The sequence below is a fragment of the Temnothorax nylanderi genome, unplaced genomic scaffold, assembly GCF_030848795.1.
Source record: "Temnothorax nylanderi isolate EJ_2023f unplaced genomic scaffold, tnyl_v1.0 TNYL_tig0076_pilon, whole genome shotgun sequence".
Taxonomy (NCBI): Eukaryota; Metazoa; Arthropoda; class Insecta; order Hymenoptera; family Formicidae; genus Temnothorax; species Temnothorax nylanderi.
This window is the reverse complement of record NW_027249138.1, coordinates 836,622-852,139: the sequence shown is the minus strand read 5'-3', so window position 1 is coordinate 852,139 and position 15,518 is coordinate 836,622. Positions and strand designations below refer to the sequence as shown.

The following is a 15,518-nucleotide window of genomic DNA, read 5'->3' as shown; positions in this document are numbered from 1 at the left end:
AATATCAGCAACTTGAAAACTCCAACAGATTTATCGCATTAAGTAAAGACAAAATCACAAATAACAAAAATATACCTTCTTCCTTTCGAATTTACCGACTCGGGCGGGCTATCTAGTAGACTACCGACGTCTATGCTTCCCTTGATATTATTGTTCAAGCATTGATCTTCCGAATCATTGTTATTTGATGAAACAGTATTGTCGAGATTAGTCATTACCGGCGAAATCGTATCGGTGGGTGTATCTGGACACGTCTCACTCGGAATATTGGTGAGAGTCACGTCGTGGCAACTATCGCTTGAAATATTCGTTGGCGTTTTGACAAGCGTGTTGTCGGTCTCGGTATCTCCGGATAGAGAGAGATTTTGTTGGCTTAACTCCAAAGACGTGACCAAATCAGAAATCTCTTCTTCTGGTGAATCACAGTCTCTTTCGGACTCGGCGTCCACGTTGATGTTCTCATTATTATCGTCGCGTATCGTAGAATCCGACGTATCACAAAGTCCATATGAATAATGTGATTTTTCTTTGACAGAGTCATCTCCGCAACAAAAATCTGAAACGCGAATAATTCTAAGAAATATTCGATCAAGTCACAAATCTATTTTCGACAACTTTCAATCGCATACCTTCAGGCGCAAACTCGTCGACCAATATACCATCCCTACTTATATTTTGATTGCACCTATAAAATATCACACAAGATCAGCTTAGCCAAGTACAACAAAGTTCAGATGTATCAAAAGAAGAAATAATACTCACCGGAAATCATATTTCTTGCCGATGGCTTCCCCATTTACATCATAAATGTCAATAGAGACATGTTGTGCGATACCCTTCTCCAACTGAGTAAATCGGCGGCTTTTAGATTTGACAGAATCGTGTACTATATGATTCTTTTTAATGTCAATATTTTTATCTACTTCTTCCGCAAAGTTGACAGTTTTGAACTTATGAAAACACGCGTCAGTCTTTCTATCTCTCTTTTTAGCGGGATTTTTTGTCGCTTCTTCTTCTTGCCTGCGGAATTATTTTGTACATATTATTTCAAATTAGTGAATTTTTAATTAATCAGCAAACCAAAAGATCTGTCTACAATTGTTTTAAACATTAAAATATCACTTACTCGTGAGTCAATAATTCATTTCTGCAACATTCGGTTGTAGTCCACAGAGAATCGATTCTGTGCACATACACAGCCGTGGAATTTTGTAGGACAAGTCCAGCCTCGCCAAAACTTTTGTTGCACGTCGTGTTGAACAAAGAACAATATTTCTCCAGAGTCTGCAACAATGCGAGAGATGTTACTTTCGCGTACACTGCGTTACCGTTGCGTTGTAACGGAAGAATTTTATCGCCATACCTGTGAAAAGGGAAAGTTCCATTCCGCTAATTCCTTCACTGGTTTCGTAAGCTGCAAACCGATATCTTGCACGGTAACCATCTTTGCCGTCTCATAACGTCACGATGATTCGCGTAGGAGTCATAAAACTGTCAATCACTGTCCCTCAAGAAGTACACCACTCTCACACCTTCGACTATGTTATCTGAAAAATGATAAAACGATCAAAGTCCATTAAAAAAAAAAGAAGAAGGGTTTTTTCTGCGAGATTATACGAGTGTTAGGCAGGAAAAAAGGAGGTGGACGACGTTCCGCGAATAGTGTTTTGTCGCATTGGCGGGGTATCGAAGCATACTAACCTAATCGATAAAAAAAGAACAAGAACGACCGCGATACTAAAGTATCTCGCTTAATCGTCACCTCTTCTCTTTACGAGTTCACGCGCGTTCAATTATCTCGCTCTGGAAACGAGCACTCTCCTAACCTAACAACAATAACACTGCCGTTGGAGTTGGAGCGTAGATTGCGAGAACAGGTAGTAGAGCGATCGCACCTCGCACCTTGCATCTGTCGATCGCTCCCGGAAGTGACGGCGTCGCGCGCGCCAATCGCGTCGCCCCCCCTCCCGCCCGACGAATCGCGCTCACGTAATGGCGGATCGGCCTATCCGCGCCGGGGAAGCTTAACTTTTAAAATTTGAATTCGGTGCTCACTTCAGTCCGGTATCTTCCTCTTGTCGAAATGCACGCGTCCTTCCGACGTCGCGTCGGGCTATCGGCATAAGTGCGGCTTTTGTTCGGGTTCATAAACGCTCCGATAAGAAGCGACGCAGTGAGTAAATGACCATTCATTATGTTAATTTCGGAAAGAGATAGAAAGAGTGAGAAAGAAAGAGAGGAGTGAGATACGTTCGAAAAATGTTGCCAAGTTGAAGGTAGCGAAAGGACGAGTTTGTTAACCAAATTCAATCCGCAAATCGGTCGAGACGCGTAAAAATAATACGCACGCGTCGCAATGAGACGGAAAACGCGTTTCAACGGCTAAAATCGCACGACCGGGACCGGCGATCCCGAGGCTAAGAACTCCGGCGTCGGTGAACGAAGTCGAAGTAGATATCGCATTGGCTGAGCGGGCTGAGCGAAGCACGGCTATTTCGGAGAAGCGCGGGATTCGTCGCGGAGGCCCGTTAACCGGATTCAGGTGCCGGGCGGCGAAACCGCGAAACCGCGTTCTTGAAACTAGTCCCGGGGTGGCGGACGCGACGACGGGGGTAGTGGGTCACAAGGTTGCAGAAGCGGGTTGGCTGGCGAGGGGGCAGGGGGGCCGCGCGAACCGCTTCCCGTGTGCGCGTGTGTGCGCGCGCGCCTCTGTGTGCGCGGCTCTCCCCGATTTAGGCACGGCAGTCTAACGGCGACCGTGGTACCGTTGACAGCGTGCGCTAAACTCGCACCCTATCTCGAATAGACCGAGGGGCCCCCTCCCCCTTGAAGTCCCCCGAGCCCCTCCCCGGTTACGCGCTTTTCTATCCGCGTTCCTCATTTCCTTTCTCTTTCTCTCTCTCTCTCTCTCTTCCTTCCTTCCTTTTCTTTCCTTCTTTTTCCTGTCCGTCTCGTTCCGTCCCGTTCTCCTTCGGTTACTCTCCGTCTACTTTTCGTTCGGTCTTTGCCGGTTTCTCCCTCTCGCTCTCTCTTGTTCGCTCTTTCTTTCGCTCTCCTCGTCCGCCTTTGGACACGCGACGACGCACACACGTAATCGCCCCGCGCACGAGCGCGCGTGACACACGCGAAACAGAGAGGGAGAGACAGAGAGACAGACGGACAGCAGACTTGAGCAGACTCGTTGTACACGTACGTGTATATACGCGAAGGTGCGCGCGCACAATCGGCGGCACAGGAGGCCAGCACAGGCCAGCGGTAGCAGCGGGATCGGGAAGCGAGCTAACCGGAGTACAATCGTTGTCGTCGTCGCGGTGTAGTCGTGTCCTCGTCACCACGTCTCTCTCCTCGCCTCACAGCTCGTCCGTCATCCATCGTCGTCGTCGATGCGCGGATGCCGTCGTCGCGGTTCGCCGGTCGCTACCAGCGGTAACGCGCGCTACCACCGACACCACCACCGTGAGCTACCAGGTAGCGGTAATCGGTGCCGCGGCCTTGCCTATATGAAAAGGGGCATCAAGGAGAAAAGGCCGCCCCGCATCGCCGCCGTCGCCGTCGCCGTCGCCGCCGAGAACCACCGTCGTCGTCGTCGTCGCGTCGTCGCCGGCGCAGTCGATACCACCAGCAGGGTGGGAGGAAGGTCCGACGAGACCACGAGGAACTGAAGAGCGCCGCGAGCGCGACAGTCCCGCGCTCTCGGTACGACGATAGTGGCACCCCTCGGGGGTAAGAACGTGCGTGCGTGCGTGCGTGCGTGCATGCGTGCGTCAGTCCGTCCGTTCCTACGCGCGTACGAACGCGCGGAATAAGAAAACGGACAATCCCGCTTCCCCTCGGCTTCCCGTTGTCTTCGCCTCGCTCTCGCGTATCGCCATTCCCTCCTCTTCAATCTTTCTTTCTGGTTCTCCAGAGGAGAACCGCGGGTGCTCCGATTTTCTCTCGTTCGCGCTCGCCCTCCCCTTCTCGCCGCCACCGCTCCGGAGGAATTTGTCGCGACCCCGGCGGATCGACATCTCTCCGGAGCTGCCGTTCCGTACATCGAATCGCCATCGGCGCGCCGTCCTCACCGTCACCATCCAGCGCGGCTGCGGCGGTGGAGGTGGCGGTGACGGCGGCGGCGGCGGCGGCGGAGGCGGCGGTGACGGTGGTGGTAGCGGCGACAAGCGGCGGCGAGTGGCGACACAGTGCCACCTCCTCGATTCTAGGGAATCGAGCGGTTGGTCGGTCGTGGAGCGCGAGAGGTGCGCGAGAATGTCCGAGAGAGCGGCCTGAAAGCGCGGATAAATGTGTCGGTCGCGTTACAAGACGTGAGCGTGAGGCGCGAGCGAGAATGAGAGAAAGAGTGAGAGAGCGAAGAAGCGAGAGAGAGAGCGAGAAAGAGAGTGTGTGTGTGTGTGTGAGAGAGAGAGAGAGAGAGAGAGAGAGAGAGAGAGAGAGAGAGAGAGAGAGAGAGAGAGAGAGAGAGAGAGAGAGCGAGAGAGAGGGAAAGAGAGAGAGTGAGAGTGAGAGAGAAAGAGTGTGCGTGAGTGGAGGAGGGAGAGCGTTCGCGAGCGCGCGCGCGGGGGCAGCCAGAGGAGCGCACGGCACAGCGAGCGAGTTTATTTTTAGTGGCAGAAGGTGAAGAAGGCGGGCGAAGAGCACCGCGCGGAGTGGTATTAAGCGGCAGCACAGTGGTCCGATGAAGCGGCGTATGTGACATCGGGTTTTCCTCTCTCTTGCCACCGTCGAGGAAGAAGAGACACCTCGCAGACATCTTGCTGCCACCGTCCACGGTGAGTAGTATGTCGCCACACTGCCCCGTCGCCACCACCCCCACCCACCCCTCTGCCCCATCGCCGCCCCTTCACCTTCTCCTCCTCCTCCTCCTCCTCCTCCTCTTCCTCCTCTACCTTCTCCCCCTCTTCCTCCTCCTCCTCACCCTCACGCGCCCCTTCCCCTCGTCGAGGATTGATTCGCCATTCCGCCCACCAGGACACAAGCCTCCACTATTTCCACCTCCCCTTCTCTCATCCCTCTCTCTCTCTCTCTCTCTCTTTTGTTTTCTTTCCATTTAAATATATTTGTCCCTCTCTCGCAATCTCTCTTAGCTGTGTTTACTCTTCTTTTTCGCCTCCTTTCTCTTGGCTTCTCGCTCATCCCTTCTTTGCTATCTCCCCTGTGCCATTTATCCATCCATCCATTTACCCATTCGCGCACACGTACACTCACATACGTGAGCGCACCCTTCTCGCTCCGTTGCTTCTCTCTCTCACTCTCTCTCTTTCTCTCTTTCTCTCTTTCTCTCTTTCTCTTTTCATCCTTTCTCCCTGTCTCTCTCGTTCTCGCACGAGGCACCTCGGGGGAAGCTCCTCGTCGTAGACCATCGTCCACTCCCCATCCCCACCAGTCTCGCATCGCCTTCTCCGCTTCTCCGTGGAGTTACGAAAATTATGTAACGCGCTCGATCCGGGCGTTTCTTGTTCCGCTCTCCTTTCTCATCTTCCTCCTCTGGATATCACCGTCTGCTCCCCTCGGCACTCGTCTCTCTCCCCGCTACCTCGCTGTTCCTCTCCCCTGTGTTGTGCCGTTCTTCCGAACATTATTTCGGGAGTGCCAGCAGACCTGCCAGCGGACCCTGAGAGGGAGAAAAAGAGAGAGAAAGAAAGAGGCAGATGGAGAGAAAGAGGGGGAGAGAGAGAGAGAGAGAGAGAGAGAGAGTCTCCTGCATGACGCGTGCCCCGGGATCGAGCAGGCGCATTGTCGAGGGAAACCAACTTTCGATTAGGGATGTAAACCGGTCGTGTGTGGCGACCGCCACGAGTCACGCCGCTGGCGACTTCTGAAACTCGCGAAATTCGTTCGCTGCACTCGCGTAGCGATTCTCGTCATGTCCATTATCCTACCACACATTCGCTGCGCCCGGTGTATATAACGTCGCCTGGCTCGGATGCCCAGAGCTCGTGATCCCAACGAGATCTTCCTATGTGAGTGACGGACGATGGAGCACTCTAAGACCCGATCTACAATGGATCTACAATGGATGTTTTAAGTCGTAAGTCGTAAGAATTGGCCATTCACAGTTCATTATTCTTCGACCGCAAGGAGAATAATGGACTGTGATTGGTCAATTCTTACGACTTACGACTTAAAACATCCATTGTAGATCGGGTCTTATGCCTTCGAATCCTCCCGAAACCTCGACTGGTCACGCGGCGCAAACATGAACGCTAGAAGAGGGAGAGAGAGAGAAAGTTAATCGATACGCTATGTTTTAGAAATTTTCCATTCGCGGTTTTACATAGGAAGTGCGTAATATCGACATCTCCTCTCTGTATCTTGATAGCGCGAGACTCGAAATTCGTCTAAACGTTAACAGCGTTCGTCTGGTCGAGGGAACGCTCGACGACCCCGCGATCGGCCTCCACGCTGAACCCGCGGGTCCTCGAGGCGCAGATCTCTTTCGCGAAAGGGATCAGCCTCGTCGACATTGGCTAATTCGCACGCGTGTATCGCGTGTCTCACGTGGGCGCGATCCGGTCCTCCACGCCTTTGCGTCGCGTGCAATTGCACGATGAGGTCTCTTGTTGGCTTCCGGTGGCATCCCTCCGCGAGGGTGCGAAGGTCTCTCGAGAGTGGCTTCTCCCCTCCCGCCCCTCCCTTCCCTCTCTCTCTCTCTCTCATCCCGGAAAGAGCGAGGTGAGACCGGAGACCAAACTTTTTTCCCGCTCGCCGTGCGGCGCGAGCCATCAGCTTCTGGTCAGCTCCGACTGTAATACGCGTGAGGCACAGTCGAAGACTCGCCTTTGTCCCGCTTTCGTGGTATCGACCCGGTACACGGGTGACCTAGACTCACTTGCCGAGGAAATATACCCAACCTTTGACAGCCGCTCGCTCGTTCGCCCGCTCGTACGCTCGCTCGTCATGACGACGAAACCGGCCCGAAACGAATCGATCGCTAATAATTACGCACGTGCGAAACCGTCGCGTCGCGCGCGCGACGACAACCATGACGACGACGAGGAACCGGGGGGAAAAATGCGTTCCGCGCCGGATAGGAAATGCCGAATACGGAGGGGGGGGGGGCCCGTTAAGTTATTTCGGTGCAGCCGACGACGGTCGGAATTTGGTATTGAACCGCTCCGCACCGTCCGTCCGACCGCACGCGCGCCTTTGCTCCTCTCGTCGGCCGCGGCCGCGGCGCGGCGATTTAGCTAGGAAGCGTGCGGCGCGGCGTGTTAACGCGGGGGAGACGCGGCCGCCCGTTTATTTTTCCGCCCGTCGCGGAGCATCAAAATGTTTGGCGGATTATCGTACGCCCCGCTGTTGATGAAACTTGAACATCACCGAGTGCGTCTCGACGTAAAAGCCGCCGAGTAACGCGGGCGGTTTTTTCTTGGGCGAAATGGATCTCTCTTGGGCCCTGTCAAGCAAAAATTTTGACACTCGTAATGATAGATGGTGGTTGATGGAAATATAAATGGTCGCGGAGAGAGAGAGAGAGAGACAGGTGACGCGAGGGAGAAAGAAGAAAAAGGGGGGAGGATTCTCTCTTTCTTCTCTCTTATTCCTTGACCTCGCTTGTTCTCTCACATTTGGATCTCTTAGCGCTGGAAATGCGACTTGTTACTTGAAAAAGAGTAATAAATTTGCATATTAAGGTGAGGAAAGTTTGTGAGCTACAGAAATACTGATTCATATCCAGTCGGCTAGTATTAAACTTCTGCCTTTGTAGAACTCCCGGCTAATGTTAACATTGACGCTATCGTTACATCTCGCACGAATATCTCGAGGAATACGAGAATAGAAATTGATTTTTCGCAACGAAATAATATCTACATGAGACGTATATAATCTCGTGCATTAGCCAAACATGTTTCTTACGCTTGTCCTTTTTTTATATCTTTAATAATATGCTTCGGTCTTTTTTTTTTAAATTTAAATAGGATCGTGAAATAGGAAGCTGTAAAATTAGACAGGGTAAACTTTTCGTAGCGCACCCAGCCCGCTCGTTCTGCCAAACTGTCACGGCGAAAGAGCGGGTTGAAAATGTTTTTTGCTGGGACGCATGCCAAGATATACGAAGACCGATTAAGGGTTAATAACATCGCCGGGATAACGACTACCGTCAAGTGTTCCCGGCGGTTGTTTATAGGATGTAGAATTGCGGCGTAAGACTCTAAACCGCGGCTCATGCCTCGTTCCCGGGAGATAGAAAGCCGAGCGTAGCGCTGCAAGTAGAAATAGACGGTCGTTGTCAGACACGCGCCTCGTGGAAGGCAAACGGAGCAGGGACGGCCGCCGTCTTTGATCCATCGATTAATCGATGCTGGACACTTCCTTCATTTGGCAGCCGATTATTCTCCTCGAACTCGGGATTACTCGATATTTTTAAATTAATATTTTATATATTGTCGACCGCGTTGGACTTTGCTAGAAACGCAACGGACCATTCGTATTTTACTGAACATAAATTGTTATTATTATCCTTGGTTGCATAGAGAGTCGATTTTAATTCGTGTATGTATTTCCGCGTAAAAGCTCATGATCATGATTTACCGTATCTTTTGAGGCACACGTGCGTAGGCCGCGTATCCCCGATGCAGAAAGCTAATGTGTTATCGGGAAGCCGGTTAATAATTCACGCTCTTCTATTCTCCGTTCACAAAGTGCGTATTTCGGGGTACATATCTCCTCGTGCGTATACACATACATACATTCGCGGAGATGCCTGTCCGTTTCGATGGAGAATTTCACATACGGGCGAATTGTTCCTCCTGTCTTTGGTCGCGGCTTATAAATAACACACTTGGCAATCTCTTTCCGTTATCGGGCTGTGAACTGGTTAAAAATATATACGAACCGTATGACATATCTAACGGTTATAAATAAATCGAATAACGTTTATATCGTCCGCCAAGTTGTGACTATTATTTGTAACACACGCTGCAAAGGCGCGATGCACGCGAACACGCGTCGTGAAACGAGCCAACTCGCGACTCCGAAAGTCAATTTTTTGGATACGATTCAGCGCGCGACGCGCGTTCAATACCGCGAATATCCTCGAGGAAAAAAAAATGTTCGAGCGTACGTCGTGAATTGTCAGACGAATTTAATGCCCGGTTAAGGCTGACTGAGAAATAAGTTTTCCTAAGCTATCCATCCGCGAAAAATGTCAATCGTCTGTTATAAATATCTCGTACATTCTTGTTTCGTCAATACATTTCAGCCCTCGATACTCAATGGTCCCGAAACCGTTCTTAATAGCTTTAAGAGTTGTCATTTCTCCCGTCTCCATTTTCTACCATTGAAAATATACTCTGGGGTAGTCCCGGGACACCCGATAGGGTCTCTATATATATGGCCGTTCATACATAGGGGGTTCGATATTTACTCGCGGATGAATAAACCGCACAAGTCGCGCTCGAGAAAGTTTAGGAGAAAAGAGAGAGAAAGACAGAGAGAGAGAGAGAGAGAGAGAGAGAGGGAGAGAGAAAAGAAAGAGCCGGGTGCCTCATCGGCGCGGCGCGACTGTGTGTATTTCTAGCCGCCAAACAGTGGAAGAGCATATTACACGTGTCTTAGTTATTTTTAATCCCCGACGAGATACGTACACGTACCAGACCCTGCCCCCTCCCCCCGTGCACCCCTGCGAGTATTAAAAGTTACGTATCTACCACCTAGTCAAATTTTTCGTCTCGTTGATCCGCGATGAACACCAGACGATAACGGTTAAAAATACCGCGGATACTTCCCCCGTAATTTCCATACGGTCGACTGGTACTCCGAATTTACGGCATAACTTGACGACCCGATCTGCGTGCCTCCCGTTCCGTCCCCCTTCTCCCCGCATCGAAACATCGCGATCATCGCGAACAACGTTAAAACATTAAAACAAACAAGCCGCACGATGGAAACGCGACTCACCGGCCGCGTTCATTTACAAACTCTTTCGCATCCGGCGTTCATCGCGACTGGACGTACTTGTTTTAATTACGTCAATTTACTGGTTAAATCATTTAGTACCGACCGCGGTCTCCGAGCGAAAAACAGTTAATGAAAGGCGAACGAGCCGCAGTATTTTGCGACAAGGATCCACCGCTCACGTAATTACCTTTTATTTTCGCAATTATTTATACGGTTAAGTTACACAGAGCGATTCCGAAATATTCAAAAGACTTTTATATCGTTTTTATCTGTACGAAGATAATTAAAACAAAAATTAATGCAGCTTGAAACAAAGGCTCTGTCTTGAAAAGGGCAACGTGCCATCCGCGAAACGCGTTCGTGAAATGGCTCGATTATATTGAAACGTCTTCAAAATCCATTTATCGCGCTGGTTGAAAAATATTTCTCGGATGATGAATCGCTTCGTTCCAACGCGACGGAACGGGTCACAGCGATCGGTAATTACCGGCGTTCGACGTGCTCGCGAAGAAACGATCGCGCGAAAAAGCTTCTCGTTTCCCGATGCCGCTTGGATTGAAAATTCTGCCTTCGCGCACGAAACACGCACATTCTGCACGGGGCGCATGTCGAAACGCGCATTAATTATTGTTAGAACGTTTCACATTTTGCCTTGACCTTTCCTTACGAACTGATATCGAAGTCGTCGCCTTATAGGATATTTAATATCCAATAAGAGCGACAAAAATACTACACGCATATACCTCATAGCGGAGTTTGCGTTCGCTTGTATTCCGACGAAAAAAAAAAAGCGAAATACACCGGGTGTCCCCTGAGACCATGGGATGTCCGTTTCCATCGATTTCGTATCGGAGCCGAAGGTCTTTCGCGGCGGAACGCATCCTGTAGTTTTGGAGCATCCTGTACGTATCTTCGCGAGTTCAAATCGATATCCGTAGGTAGGATTCCTTCGTGTTTTCACAGGACGGCACGCTTCCGCTTTCCGAGGGGTTAATGGACGTGGTTTAACACGTTCAGTCACGGATGACAAACTTGTTAATGACCTGCGGTTGTTAGCGCAGTTGCGGCGCGTTAGGAATTGCGTTAAAAGTATTTAACACACCGGCTGCATGCGCGCGTGTACGTTCGCTCCTCCTTTCATCGCCAAGCGATCGTTGTCGTGCGTCTTGCCATTGTACCGTTCATGCGATTACGCATCGCTATTGTATGCGAATCGGCGGTGCTGCGCTCCCATAATCCCATTGAGCCGCGTCCAGACTTGTACCGTATCACCGTACCATATCATATTTTCTTATCAAATGCGGAAATGTTGGTTATAATAATACGCCAAGGCCTTGTTTTCAATCAGTATTTGTATCGCGTATCTTACAGATTGAAAACAAAGCCTTGGCATATCATTATAATCCACATATCCGTATTTTGATAAGAAAATATGATACGATACAAGTCTGGACCTGGCTTTAGACATCGACAACTTTCTTTCCTCGAGAGAACTCGATCGTGGTTTCAACGACAATCGCGATTATTGTTCTGGATATAATTTTATTCGCGAAATATTCTTTATACAATTTTACATAAAATCGTGTAAATCATCACCTCTTTATGCCATCGTCTACGATCGGGTTAAAAGGGTTAAAAGTCAGCGGGTTCCTCGAGATTTATGGCGACGACAAAATTCGCCCGGATCAAGGCAACGGCGGTGTAATCGTCCGCTATTTCAATCCTGTTACTAATAATACCGTCTATTTTGCCGTCCGCGGTGTGCTCGCTTCGGGGAGGGACCTTAATCGAAGTTAATACCCGCGAAGGCCGACGTGGAACTTCAATTTCGAACGAAACGCTGAATAATTGATCGGTGACTGAATCGATCACACCCGGCCGAAGATGAAGCCGGGCCGGCCGATCCCGCCGATCTGTCTCGTGCTTAAGCAAGAATTACATCCGCGTCTATAAATTGCCGACGCGACTCGCTATTAAATTATTATTACATCTCCAGCGCGATAGAGCTTCCTCGTGTCACACAGGGTATCCTGGTTCCACCGTCCTAATGGCCGTTCGATTGAAGGGATGGACGAAAATTCTAAAATAATTACCGAGTTATAAGCGATCCGGGAGCGAAACTTTCTAACGAATCAGGCAACAGCTTATACTTCGCTTATATCTCAAATGGACTTACCGCCGTAACGGGATTTTAGTTTGAAGGCGAGTTTGAACGATACCCAAATTTAAGCAGCGAAAAATCGGTAATACGGAAACATCCTTCGAGAAAACAAATTCACCGAAAATTCGTCGAAAATCTCTTTATTATCAATAGGAGCAAGGCGTCCAGTATAAAGAGGACAGGAGGGGGAGAGTCGAGCGATAAAGCGCAATCGATGAATCTCGGTCGATCTCTCAATTTAGTTTGCACCGGCCTTTTCGCTCGTCGCTTGATTGTGTTTACACTTTGTCTTCGTAATCTGATATATCGAGCACGTGGATAAAATACAATGTACTTAACCCGAATCAATTAGTCCCTCGGCTAACGCGTCCAGCTGATTCACTCGATCCATTCTGGCAGTAATGTCGAGCCTGTCGATGCGATCGATCGATCGTCGTTATCGTTCGTCTTTCCAAATTTGCAAAAAGGAATTCTCTTCTTAAGCCGGGTCCAGATTTGTATCATATCACCGTATCGTATCATGATATTTTCTTATCAAAATACGGATATGTACGGATTATATATAATGATATGCCAAGGCTTTGTTGTCAATCTGTAAGATATGGGGATACGAATACGGATTTACAAAATCCCTCGCGGAATATCTCGAGCGTAAATAAATCATTTTCCCGTGGCTGTTATGATCATCGTGAAAGTTGAACGAGAGCTGTGCGTGCGCTTCGATTCAACCTGGATCATTAAATCGGAATTAACTTAATAATACGAGGTAGGAAGGTAAAAAATAAATTGATCCTTAAAAATGGCCGCGATGTATCTGCGACATTATGCGCAATTTTTCCTCGCATAATGATACAAATAAAATACCCAGCGATGATTTTAGCGACGTTAATATGCATTTCTCTCGCCGCTCATCACGCACGAGCAATTATCTCGATTGTGTCGCGACCCTTTGACACTGGCCGTCTCCCGTTCTTTTCGCACCGACGACATTCGTTCTCCCCGCTCATTCGCGATTCGAGATCCTCTCCTTCTCGCTCGCGCGCGCCTTAGTTTTGCCTCGGAATTACGTATACCCCGCGCTCTAAATTCTTCACACGTTCCCGGCCGTCTCCGAAAATAGAAATTAATTTCACGCAATGCGTGCGCGTCGCCGCGAGCCTATTTAAATATCGCGAAGCTATATCATATCTGAAATTTCTCCTCCTTCTCCACCTTCTCTTCTCTTCTTCTCTTTCCGCCCTCTCCTCCGCCCCCCTTTTTTCTTCTTCTGGTAGAGGCTCATTCCTTGTTAATCTCGGCCTTCTTGTAAAGTGGCGCGGGATTGATGTATATATCCATAAATTTTTTTCCCTCCTCAGTATTAGAACTTTTAAAAGCTGATAATTTACCTCGTTCGTAAGTTATTCTCGTCCGGGGTTTTTTTGCACTATTGTACCGATACACATGCGCATGTAATCCAATGTAACATGTAAATAGGTGAAGTTATTTATATCCTTCACTTTTTACACGTCGTGGCTGGATGCGTGTAAAAATAGGGAAGAGCCGATGCTGCCGGCAGGATCTCGCGTTAACTGTTAACGTACACACATTGTTGTACCTACTATGTGCGCCCGATTAAAAGGCATCCGCGCAAAGAGCGCGTTGTGTAGAAAAGATTACGGTGGCACGATAAAAGTCCGTTAATCGTGCGGCGCCCACGTTTTTATCCGTCACGTTTATCGATTATCGCGAAGCCCCGACTGAGAGTCCGAGATGATCTAAGCAGCCCGAGAACACATTTTCAACACTTCGCGCCCATTAATTTTTTCTCCTGTTATTCACAAATGAATTGCGTTTGAGGGAAAAACGCTATTGATTACTTAATGAAATAAACGCTAAAATGATAAACGACGTTTCTCCGCCGCGCCGCGCGCGTATCGAGTTTGAGATATAATCTTCCGCTCCATCCGAGAAATATTGGCCTCGGCTGGAGCGTTTGATTTTTCTCTTCTGTTCAGTAGCGTCTCTTTCGTCGTATGATACTTTTTTCCTCTCGGGTCTTTTTTCTTTTTTTTTTTATTCGGAGCTATTTTTCTGACATCTACATCGCTTCGCGTCTGCGTTCTGCGAGTGTTTCGGTAAATTTAGCCGCATCGACGCTCGGGCATATAGCGCGAAGATATGCTTTTGACACCGTCGGTGATGTATAGTCCTCATACGCGAGAGATGAGAAGCCTCCAACGCTGGGTGCTCAAGGCTAAATTGCATTGTTTTCTGTGTACACAAATATTATTTTGTTATTGCGTGCCTCGCTTTCGCGAGTAAAATGCTGACTTTGATGGCACACGAGGTAGAAGATAGAATTAGAATGCCCGACATTGAACAACCGTCAGAACGATACGAGCGACTTTTTCTTACGCGCGAATATTTTTGCCCGACGTTTCGCATTACGTTTTCGCATTGACACCTTCCCGTCCCTCTCGGGAGGAGGGAGGATTTGGCCGCGACCTCAAGTGACTTTTACCGCCGCGAAATTCTCACGGTTACGGAATTTGTGGTCGAATTTCGTGTCGACGACGTTTTTGTGCAATTTGATGCATCGGGCTTTGTATTAGCGGGATTAAACACACTGTATCGGTGCAGCAGCGTAAAGTACTCTATCGGCACGCGATGTTGTGTAAATCAAAATTGTACGCGCGCGCGTTGCAATTTCGCGATTACTGGGCTGACGTTAAAACGATCGAGATAGACTTTTATTCGTGCCCGACTGTCGTTGTCGGAGTGTAATGAGATCGAGGTGTATATTCCGCGTTCTTTGTCAAGCCACGAGCCGCGCGTCGTGTCAATGCATATTGCATTTTCTGCCGTTATATTGACATGACCTTTTAAAGGATTAATCGATATGTGTGTGTGTGTGTGTGGTCGCCTCGCGCAATAAGGTGTTCCGTCGATGAGAAACAAGGGCCGCGGACGCCGACGCCGTCGCTCTCGATAGGAATTATCGTAGAATCAGGTCGCGACTATTATTTATCCCCTTTCCACCGTCGGGATTCGGGTCAATCGATCCGATATCGGTTACATACTTACATCGTTAACACTGCGTCGTTGCTTTTTAAAAAACCGCGACGCGTCTTATTGTAGAATCGTCGTATATCGCTTTGAACGCCGCTGCTCAACGCGCTACTTCGACGCTTCGCGTACTAACTTTAATTTTCGCTTTCCTGAAACTATCGAAGGTTCTGATTGTGAGTCAGTGACATTGAAAATAAAGACGTATTAAATTTGCATTGAGCGCGAAAATAAAACGTTATATAAATAGAAATAAAAAAATTAAGAGCTCACATAATTATTCATTGCTATTTCATTCATCATCAATAGTAATTATTTTTATTTATCATTATTAGGCAACACGGTCGGTTTTGCTACGGGCGTGGTAAGAAAACATTCCGACAGTGATTTCCGACGGAGATCGCGAAAC

General features: G+C 48.8%; 2 protein-coding genes across 19 annotated transcripts in view; one reads left to right on the top strand and one right to left on the bottom strand.

Moving 5' to 3' along the window:
• The window catches only part of LOC139774266 (uncharacterized), a 35,039-nt gene that overhangs the window by 1,371 nt on the left and 18,150 nt on the right, over positions 1 to 15,518 (bottom strand). The window contains exons 1-6 of one of the 4 annotated variants that reach the window (XM_071709427.1): positions 3,285 to 3,379; positions 1,364 to 1,547; positions 1,127 to 1,284; positions 763 to 1,020; positions 630 to 685; positions 76 to 556 (exon numbers count right to left, since the gene is read on the bottom strand). In XM_071709427.1, the coding sequence (XP_071565528.1) occupies positions 76 to 556; positions 630 to 685; positions 763 to 1,020; positions 1,127 to 1,284; positions 1,364 to 1,444 (1,034 nt within the window). In that variant the 5' untranslated portion in view covers positions 1,445 to 1,547; positions 3,285 to 3,379. Of the gene's footprint in view, positions 1 to 75; positions 557 to 629; positions 686 to 762; positions 1,021 to 1,126; positions 1,285 to 1,363; positions 1,548 to 1,701; positions 1,908 to 2,055; positions 2,183 to 3,284; positions 3,380 to 15,518 lie in introns of those variants that run through there. The other 3 variants (XM_071709426.1, XM_071709425.1, XM_071709428.1) reach the window with 3 other exon arrangements.
• Pmca (plasma membrane calcium-transporting ATPase 2) overlaps positions 2,098 to 15,518 on the top strand; it is an 84,562-nt gene continuing 71,141 nt past the window's right edge. For 9 of the 15 annotated variants that reach the window (XR_011718543.1, XM_071709415.1, XM_071709414.1 and 6 more), the window contains exons 1-2: positions 3,463 to 3,723; positions 4,606 to 4,769. The gene's annotated coding sequence lies outside the window, so the exon portion shown is untranslated. Of the gene's footprint in view, positions 2,174 to 3,306; positions 3,724 to 3,770; positions 4,305 to 4,605; positions 4,770 to 15,518 lie in introns of those variants that run through there. The other 6 variants (XM_071709401.1, XM_071709402.1, XM_071709400.1 and 3 more) reach the window with 6 other exon arrangements.